This window comes from Otolemur garnettii, unplaced genomic scaffold (assembly GCF_000181295.1).
Source record: "Otolemur garnettii isolate 467f Iridium unplaced genomic scaffold, OtoGar3 scaffold00018, whole genome shotgun sequence".
NCBI classification, from domain to species: domain Eukaryota; kingdom Metazoa; phylum Chordata; class Mammalia; order Primates; family Galagidae; genus Otolemur; species Otolemur garnettii.
In genome coordinates, this window is record NW_003852413.1 from 1,191,484 (window position 1) to 1,201,839 (window position 10,356).

At 50.6% G+C, this 10,356-nt stretch overlaps 1 protein-coding gene across 1 annotated transcript; it reads left to right on the forward strand.

The window, feature by feature from the left end:
* Positions 1-112: 112 nt before the first annotated feature.
* On the forward strand, positions 113-3,361 carry ALYREF (Aly/REF export factor). Its single transcript, XM_003786542.1, has 6 exons — positions 113-127; positions 376-507; positions 1,848-1,995; positions 2,590-2,653; positions 2,757-2,928; positions 3,039-3,361. The coding sequence occupies exons 1-6, from the start codon at positions 113-115 to the stop codon at positions 3,051-3,053; spliced, it is 546 nt and encodes a 181-aa protein (XP_003786590.1). The 3' UTR covers positions 3,054-3,361.
* Positions 3,362-10,356: the final 6,995 nt, after the last annotated feature.

A 10,356-nucleotide genomic window follows, 5' to 3' on the forward strand; every position in this document is an offset into this window, starting at 1 on the left:
GCTAGCCGGCGCCGAGCGGGTGGTGGGCGGGGGCGAAATGGTGCTGCCGGGGCCGGGCCTGGGAGGCGGAGACCCTTCCTGACTCTTTGTGTGGTCTCCGCGCCGGGGCCTCATGGCGGCGGCAGCGGTGGGAACGCTGGGCGCGGCCGCACCGGGCGGGAAGTTAGTCGAAGGGAACTGAGAAGTTTCGCGGCCGTGGTGGGACCGTCGGGCCTCGGGCTGGGGCGACTGCAGCGCGGGGCGGGGGCTGGGGGCTTTTCCGCGCGGTTCTCCAGGCCTCAACGAGGGAGGGTTTGGGGGAGTCGTGAGCGCACGGAGAACCTTGGACTGAGATTCATTGGTCTGTTTTTTTTCTTGCCATTTTTTTTTCTTCAGCCAAAACAACTTCCCGACAAGTGGCAGCACGATCTTTTCGACAGTGGCTTCGGGGGTGGTGCCGGTGTGGAGACTGGTGGGAAACTCCTGGTGTCAAATCTGGATTTTGGAGTGTCGGATGCTGATATTCAGGTAAGGGCAGGGGCCTTCTCAGCGAGCTGTTCACCCTGCACAGAGTGATCGTGTGGTTTGGGACTCGGCGCTGAATCCCTCTCGCCTGAGAAAAGGGAGCCCTCCCCCGCTGCATCAGGGTTAGCACTGTCCCCCCTGAGGTGCTATGTAAGGCAGAGGCCCGCTGGGGCGGACCTGGTGTTGCCTGTGGAGCTACTGCTCTCTGAAAGATGTGTTTTGTGAGTGGAAATCCTCTGCAAGGGCTTCCAGTTTCTCACAGGGACAGAGGTTAGTCACAGGCGACGGTTCCTGTGTGTTATTGTTAGAGCTGGGTCACTTGCTTTTTGATTTTGTGCCTATTTTAGGCAAGCTAATATGAGGAAAACCATCTTCCTAATGTAGGCGACAGAGTTCGTGTGCTTGTGTTTGCCATAAGCACTGCGTCTTAGACCTTGTGCCCTGTGGTCTTATCATTCCATGCCTCTCATATCTTTCTTGTCAGTGGCATGAATTTCAAATCACCTTTTGTTGAGCCTTTTCCCCCCCCATTTTTTGGACCCCAAAGGCATTTAAATTTGTTTTCTGGTAAAGAAGTGACTTTTTGGGTATCAGTCTTGGATATGGCTGGGTCAGGGTGCTGGGCTTTCCTGGGTTCAATTCCCCAGAGCCTAGCCATTTGGCTTTGCCTTGGGAGGACAGAGGAGGGCCAGTGAGCACTCACAGTGTCTCAACACTTTTTTTAAGGTGGTTTCTGGCATCCACTGGAAACCGCTTTTGGTGAACTCCACTTCCCGCTGTGTGCCTGCGGCCGGAGTAGCCCCACACTCTGGGTTCCCTCTCCAACTCCCAGCCTGCCTGAGGTCAGGGCAGTTTCCATGGCAGCGCTTGACTTCAGACTTTGCGGCAGGCTTGAGTAGGAGGAGAGGGAAAGGTGAGCCAGAATCTGCCTTTGGGGGAGGGCCTGGGGTCAGGGCTCCTGAGTCAGCGGGCCCTTCTAGCTGCTCTGGTCTGTCTATTGGGCAGCTTCCCTTCGTCTCGATCATGGCCGTTGCTGTTTCTTGGAACAGCCCTTGGGTGTATTGTAAATTTTCCTTTGTTTAAGAGGATAGTGACTTAATTTGTGCCATTTGCGACTTCCTTTACCTGCATCATGGTACAGACAGCACAAGCCCTGAGACCCAGGTGCTCTTGGAAGTTGCTGTTCCTCCTGCCCGAGTCCCTTCCCTCAATTCCCCTTACCATTGCCCTGTTTCCCAGGGAAACACCCCAAAGCAGCTCACACTCCCAGGGACTGTCCCTGGGCCTCCAGAAGCAAAATAAGCTTTGTTGCTTTGCTAATAACTGGTCTTTCTGACTCCCAGGAACTCTTTGCGGAGTTTGGAACGCTGAAGAAGGCAGCTGTGCACTACGATCGCTCTGGCCGCAGTTTAGGAACGGCAGATGTGCACTTTGAGCGGAAGGCAGATGCCTTGAAGGCGATGAAGCAGTACAATGGTGTCCCTTTGGATGGTGAGTCTGGGGGTGAAACCAGGCTGACTGTGGGGCTGTGGCGTTTGGGCCGGCACCTGCCCGTGTAGGGAAATGGCCCAGCCCCTGGCTGAGGACACTTTGCATTTGCCCCTTTGTCTCTCTCTTCCATTCTGCCACCTCTCATGCTGCCCCACACATCTGGACCAACCTCTTGTGAACCCCCATCCAGCAAGCTACATCCCTCCCCTCCTTCAGCTCCTTCCGGAAGACTCACTTCTGTGAAGCCTTCTCAGAACCGCCATAGTACACCTCTGAGTGCGGGGCTGTAGTCGTAAAGACAAAGGTACCGGTTCTTCTTCGTCAGGTCACCCACACCTGTCCACCCATGAGCACCCTGGACACCTGACCAAACAGCCCACCTAGCCTGGACTGAGAAGGAGTGAGGAGGTGTTGGGGTTGTTGTCATTGCCATTTTGTTCTCCCACCAGTATCTCTAGGCCATTTCCCTTGTCGGGGGCATTTGAGACGTGCAAAGGCCCTTTCCAGAGTTTGCATGGAGACCAGGGTGTGGTGCCACCTGGGTCGATTTCAGAACCTTTGATTGGAATGTGTCTCTTGTATCCTTTGCCACAGGCCGTCCTATGAACATCCAGCTTGTTACATCACAGATTGATACACAGCGGAGACCCACACAGAGGTGATTTATGGGACCTCTGGGGGGTTGCGGGTGGTGGCCTGTGGTGTGGCCCCATCATCCTGGGCCTTCCCAGGTATACAAACAACCCTATTTTCCTCACTAGTGTAAACAGAGGTGGCATGACTAGAAACCGTGGTTCTGGAGGTTTTGGTGGTGGCACCCGGAGAGGCACCCGTGGAGGCACCCGGGGAAGAGGCAGAGGCACCGGCAGAAACTCAAAACAACAGCTTTCTGCAGAAGAGCTGGATGCCCAGCTGGATGCCTATAATGCCAGAGTGAGTCCTGGCCTGGGAAAAGGGGAGGGAACAGCCCAGCTGGTATCAACCAGAGCAGAGTTGGGGGGAGCAGGACCTTTGAGCAAGAGCCTCTTTTCTCTGTGTTTCAGATGGACACCAGTTAAACAGACCAGCAAATCCATGCGTGGAACAGGACCCAGGCGTCTCATCGTGCTTCCCTGGTTGGGGGGTGGGTGGTGACTGGGGCTGTGTGGCCAATGATGGATTTGTTTCTTTTATGTTTTAAAATAGGATTTAAAAACTCATGTAAAGGTTTTTTTCCTTTTTTTTTTTTTTTTTTTTTTTTTAAATTCTGAAACAGACCTGTTTTGTACCGAGTTATTTTTGGGATAAATTTTACTGGTTGCTGTTGTGGAGAAGGTGGCGTTTTCACCTTTTCCATAATAAAATAGAAATGTGTGTAGAACTGGAACTGTTTTGATTCGTCTCACTGTTGGAGTTGTTGCCTGGCCAGAAGTTTGCTCTCTGTCCAGGCAGGAGGGAAGTGGAGGGGACGTATAGAGGTGGGGAGGGTGTCAAGAGTAGTCCCATTTGTGGCATTAGGCACCTGGCACTAACATGGGGTTGGAATCAGTCAGTGGTGCTACAGAGGACCATGGCTACCATTTTTTTGTCCCCTTTCCTACCTAATTCCTAATGCCTACTCTCTGACTCTAGGTGGGAGGACACCAGGGCAGCAGTGGCCCTTTGCCAGGAGCTGCCTGTTCGCTTTGCCTGCACCAAAAGGTGAGGGGACGGGGGAGGGGCAGGCTACACTCTGCACTGTCTTGCAGTCTCTCAGGATCAGAATATCTCTGGGTTGGCTCGGCGCCTATAGCTCAACCGGCTAAGGCGCCAGCCACGTACACCTAAGGTGGCGGGTTCGAATCCCCAGCCCGGGCCCGCCAAACAACAATGATGGCTGGAACCAAAAAATAGCCGGGCGCTGTGGCGGGCGCCTGTGGTCCCAGCTACTTGGGAGGCGGAGGCAGGAGACTCGCTAGAGCCCAGGAGTTGGAGGTTGCTGTGAGCTGTAATGCCACGGCACTCTACCCAGGGGGACAGCTTGAGGCTCTGTCTCAAAAAAAAAAAAAAAGAATATCTCTGGGTTGTTTTTCTTCTCTCATACTCGGGGAGAAATTTTGATTTAGCTATTCTAACATTGTAGAGTAGTTCTTTTGTATTTTTTTTTCTTTTTTGAGACAGTCTTATCCTGTGGCTCTAGTTAGAGTGCCATGGCATCATACCTCACAGCAGCCTCAAACTCGTAGACTCAAGTGATTCTCTTGCCTCAGTCTCCTGAGTAGCTAGTACTACTGGGTGTCTACACCACACCTGGCTAATTTTTTATAGAGGCTCAGTGCCTGTAGCTCAAGTGGCTGAGGCGCCAGCCACATACACCTGAACTGGCAGGTTTGAATCCAGTCCAGCCCACCAAACAATGACGGCTGTAACCAAAAAATAGCCAGGTGTTGTGGCGGGTGTCTGTAGTCCCAGTTACTTGGGAGGCGGAGGCAGGAGACTCACTTGAGCCCGGGAGTTGGAGGTTGCTGTGGGCTGTGATGCCACAATACCACGGCACTCTATCCAGGGCAATAGCTTGAGGCTCTGTCTCAAAAAACAAATTTTTATAGAGATGTCTTATTGTGCTATCTACAATAAGACATCCTAACCTCAAGCATTCCTCACCTCCACCTCCCAACTAAAATGCTGATTACAGGGGTGGGCGCCTGTGGCTCAGGTGCCAGCCACATACACCTAAGGTGGTGGGTTCAAATCCAGCCCAGGCCCACCAAACAACAATGATGGCTGTAACAAAAAAATAGCCAGGCATTGTGGAGGGCGCCTGTGGTCCCAGCTACTTCGGAGGTGGAGGCAAGAGACTCGCTTGAGCCCAGGAGCTGGAGGTTGCTGTGAGTTGTGATGCCATGGCACTCTACCCAGGGGATTAGCTTGAGGCTCTGTCTCAAAAAAAAAAAAAAATGCTGGTTACAGACTTTTGTGCCTGGCTGGTCTCTTAATTTTGTATTTGGTAAAATAGCTATAGGAGTAAGGTAGGGTGAGGGAGGGTGCAAGGGTTGGTGATGGGGAGAGGGATCTCTGGGGTCCCACACCCCCAGTGTCTTAGGGCTGGGATGCCAGGAGAACCAACAGTCTGGTGGCCCAAATGTACACAATGCTACTGAAGCCTTTCCCTGCTTGTTGAGTGGTTCCTCCTGGGCAAATGCCCTAGGACACGTTGCTTAATGTTTAAGAAAGGACTGACTGAGTTGTTGCAGGGTATGTTACTAGAAGTGGCCTTTAACTGTTAGTGACAGATCAGTGGCTACACCCTGCCCCATGCCAGCTAGCCAAGGGCAGGCTGGGATGCAGATGAGCAGGGTGCATAATCTCAGCCCTCCTGGAAGCCTGGTCTTAAGGGAAAGGATTATTGGATGTCCAGCTTTAGCTGCTGTGGCAGTGTGGGAAGGGCATCCACCTGGTTGGAATCAGGCTGTGCCTGAGGATAGGCCCTTTGGCTGGGCCTTTAGGAGCAGAACCTGAGCAGGCATATGCCAGGCGGAAGGCTGCTTACTGGAGAGGGTGAGTGGACTTGCTCTCTAGAAAGCTACAGAGGATATGTGGGGTAGGGGCAATCATGATGCCCAGGAGGCAATTATGCTGGCTGGCACTGATTGGCCTTGGCTTGGCAGTGGGGTAGTGGCTTAAGGGGTGGTTAGAAGGAGCAAAGACCAAGATTTGGAGCCTTTTGACATTCTCCAGAATGAGGAGCACTGGAAAGAAGTGAAATGAGGCCTTTGGATGGGGTGGATAGAGATAGAAATAGTATGTTCCCTTAGGAGTGAAGGCTGGCATTTTCCTGGGGACTCTTGTGTGGGTTGTCAGTGTAGGTGCTGCCAGGTGGTCATAGGAGGGTGCTAGGCATGGGGCGAATGTAACTTTGTGGTATAAGCCAGGCCTTAGGGCCACCTTGACCCCCTGTGGACAATAAGTATGAGAGTTGGGCCAGGTCTCTGCACCACATTAAGTCTTTGCTTCCTAGTTTTTGTAATGCAAGAAACCTTATTTGAGTTCAAGGGTGAAGGGAACTCTTCTAGTGACTGCCCAGAGAAGTGGAAACTAGGGGTACCTTGGCCAGCAAGGCCATCTGGCTCCTTCTAAAAGGCAGCACCAGGTCTCCTGTAATGGAGAGTTGAGGCCAGTGCACACTGCCCAGCATGCTGCCATCACCAAAACAGTGCTTGACAGAAAGGACGGAGTAATGGGGGTGGCTTTGCATGTTCTTTCTGTTCTATGCTCAGACAATGAGTTGTGGGGACCACCTGTGCCCTGTGCCTCTTGCAGCCCCGTGGGCCCAATATGCAAACACAGTGATCGGCCCTCGACATGGGCGCATGACTCAGGTTTAGCCAGAGTTACACTGCAGGGCTTTCCAGTGTGTGCAGGGAAAAAAGCCCCTGCTGGTCTTGTTTGTTTCTCTGACCCAGCGTTGAATGAGAATAGGAGTGGGCCCATACCCAGGGGAGAGGCAGCACATCTACAGGCATAGAGCTCTAGAGCTGCCAGATGGTCTGCCCAGCTCTGTCTTGGGTGGCTCTCAGGTGCAGGCACAGGGCTCAGCTGGAGGAACCAGTGACCTCCCACAAGTGTGAGCAAAAGCTGCAGTGTGGTGTGGACAGCAGGCCTCTGCCCTCTGCAGATCAAATAAACTTCATGTCAGTTAAGGTGCTGGATTGTCACTGTCAAACCACCTTTGAAACTGTGTTAGGTTGCTATATCTATACATGGGAATGAGTGACTTCGTTCTTATTTTAACAGACTGGCAGTCCAGGAAGCATGGGAGTGAGGCATCGTAGTTGGTGACAGCAGCAGTAGACACAAACCTGAAAAAGCATTTCTCTGTTCAGAGCCTGCAAGTGTTTGCAGAGGGCCCATGACTGTGCTGTGTAGATCTCATTCAGCTCCTGAGAATCCAGTGACATCTTTTTTCACTCTAGAGTATTTATTTGTTTGTTTGTTCGTTTTTGAGATGGTCTTGTTTTGTACCCTCAGTAGAGTACCAGGACATTATGACTTACAGCAACCTCCAACTCTTAGGCTCAAATGATCCTCTTGCCTCAGCCTCCTGAGTAGCCACGACTACAGGCACCCTCCATAATGCCCCGCTAGTCTCTCTATTTTTAGTAGAGATGGGATATCACTCTTGCTCATTCATGCTGGTCTCAAACTCCTGAGCTCAGGTGATCTACCTGTCTTGGCTTCCCAGAGAGCCAGGATTACAGGCATGAGCCATAGTGCCTGTCCGTCATTCTAGGTTTTAAGGAAAAAGAAGTTTATTACTTACCCCACAGCTTTGCAAGTGTCCTCTGCATGCCAGACACCATTTTCAGGTGCATGGAAAACATACAGGCCTGCCTTCAGAGAAGGAAAGGCAGGAGAATGTGAAACACAGGATGTCAGCTGCTGATGAGGCTGGGAAAGAAGACAAAGCTGGTAGTAGGGAGGCTCTGGCTAGCCTTCTATCTGCAGGATAAGCGGCAAGAGCCCTGGGGACTTTGGGGGGAACAGAGAACAGTGACAGGTCCTGGGGTGGGACTGGGGAGCTCTCAAGAGGAGGCCAGGACCCCAACATGGTGTGGGGGGCCCTTTACATCTGCCTCTGCGGGCTGGTGAAGAAAGGACCCTGCTCAGATAGTGGCCAGAGGTGTCTGTCTGGCCTGGGAAAAAGAAAGGGTGAGGAGGACTGGCACAGTGTGGGGGCTTTGGTATAAATGACATCCACACACAATAGCCAAGAAAATCATAGCCATGATTGGACTTAACACTTTGTTTGAGCACTGTGTGGAATATCAAGTGCTTTTTATTTTTTTAGAAACATAGTTTCATCATGTCACCCTCAGTAGAGTGCCGGGACATCATAGCTCACAGCAACCTCAAACTCTCAGGCTTAAGCAATTCTCTTATCTCAGCCTCCCAAGTAACTGGGACTACAGGCGCCTGCCACAACACCCAGATATTTTTCTGTTGTAGTTTTTTGGTGGGCCTAGGTTGGACGTGAACCCACCAACCCTGGTGTATGTGGCTGGCGCCCTAACTGCTGAACTACAGGTGCTGAGCCATCAAGTGCTTTTTTTTTTTTGAGATGGAGCCTCAAGCTATCCCCCTGGGTAGAGTGCCATGGCATCACACTCACAGCAACCTTCAACTCCTGGGCTCAAGCGAGTCTCCTGCCTCAGCCTCCCAAGTAGCTGGGACTACAGGCACCCGCCACAACGCCCGGCCATTTTTTGGTTGCAGCCATCATTGTTTGGCGGGCCTGGGCTGGGGATTCGAACCCACCACCTTAGGTGTATGTGGCTGGCGCCTTAGCCGCTTGAGCCACAGGCGCCGAGCCATCAAGTGCTTTTTAAAGGAAAATACTTTTTTAGTTGAAAAAGTAACCTTAAATCAGAACAAAAGCGGGACAGCACAGACCAGATCACCCTCCTGTGCTCTCTGGAGCGGCATTGCCACTAATGTTCACTGGGAGGTTGTATGAAACGAGCTTTGTTGAGATACATTTGAGAACATAAAGTTCACCCACTTGAAGAGACAGGCACAGTGGCTCCCACCTGTAATTTTAGCACTCTGGGAGGCCTAGGTGGGTGAATCACTTGAGCTCAGGGGTTCAAGACCAGCCTGAGCAAGAAACCCAGTATCTAAAACTAGAAAATCTAGCCAGGCATTGAGGCAGGCATCTGTAGTCCCAGCTACTTGGGAGGCTGAGGCTAGAGGGTTGCTTGAGCCCAGGAGTTTGAAGTTTCTGTGAGCTTTGATGACCCCCTGCATTCTAGCTCAGGACGAGGGAATGAGATTCTTGTCTAAAAAAAAAAAAAGTTTGCTTGGCACCTGTAGCTCAAGTGGGTAAGGTGCCAGCCATTATACACTAGAGCTGGTGGGTTCGAATCCAGCCCAGCCTGCCAAACAATGATAACTACAACCAAAAAGTAGCCGGGTGTTGTGGTGGGCACCTGTAGTCTCAGCTACTTGGGAGGCTGAGGCAGGAGAATCTCTTAAGCCCAAGAGTCTGAGGTTGCTATGAGCTGTGACACTACGGTACCCTACCCAGGGTAACAGCTTGAAGCTCTTGTCTCAAGAAAAAAAAAAGTTCACTTGAAATAAGAGCACAAGGGGGTTTCTCTGTATTTGCAGTCACACATTGCCCACCACTGTCAATTTCTTGGACATTTCCATCACCAAAAAGAAATCTGAAATCTGTACCCGCTATCAGTCACTCTCTAATCCCCTGGCAACCACCAGCCTATATCACGTCTGTGTGGATTTACCTATTGTGAACATTTTGTATTGTATTTGTGGCTGGTTTCTTAGCATGTTTTCATGGCTTGGCCACGTCGTGGCTTGTGCTAGGATTTCCTCTTTATGGCTCTGCCACATTTGGTTCACCCATTCGGTTCACCCGTTCCTCTGTTTCTGAACATTTTAGGTTGTTTCCACTTTGTCACTATTAGGATAATGGTACTGTGAGCATTTATGTATACATCTTTGCATGAACATAGTTTTCATTTTTCTTGGAGCAGAACTGCTGGGCCTTTGAGTAACTATGTTTAGCTTTTGGAGGAGCCTCCAGACTCCCCAGGGCCTCATGTTCCCACCAGCAGTGTATGGGGGTGGTTACAATTTCTCACATTGTCGCAGCCCTTGTTACTGTCTTTTTTAGTTTAGCTGTCCTATTGGGTGTAAAGTGGAATCTCATAGTGGGTTTTTTTTTTGTTGTTGTTATACTCTTTGTTGCCCAAGCTAGAGTGCCCTTGCCTCAGCCTAGCTCACAGCAAACCCTCCCCCTTCTGTCTCAACCTCCTAAGTAGCTGGGACTACAGGTGCTCACCACCATGCTTACCTAATATTTCTATTTTTGGTAAAGACAGAGTCTTGCTCTTGCTCAAGTTGGTCTCTAGCTCCTGAGCTCAATGGATCCTCCCACCTTGGCTTCCCAGAGTGCTGGGATTATAGGCCTGAGCTATTGTCCCTGACTAATTTCTTCTTTTCTTTGTAATCTTTTTATGTCTGTCTCTTTTTTTTCTGTTGGCTCAAGCCTTAGGAATAGATCTTTTTATGTCTTTATCATCTATTGAGTCAAAATTATTGAGAAAGAGATTTCTCAGAGACATTACTGGCTGTTAAGTTAATAATAGCAGTACAGACCCTAGAATCTTGTTTTTCCTGGTCTACATCGATCACTTGTAACTGAGCTTCCTTAGTCATCTTTGACTTGTAGTGCTTCAGCCTTTTTTGGTCTTTGGTGACCTTGACCCTTTTCAAGGAAACTATCAGCCGTTTTGTGGCGTGTTCCTTAGTGGGGATTGTCTGATCTTTTCTTTCATTATTTTGTTCACATTGTGAGACATGAGCTTTCTTTTTTTTTTTTTT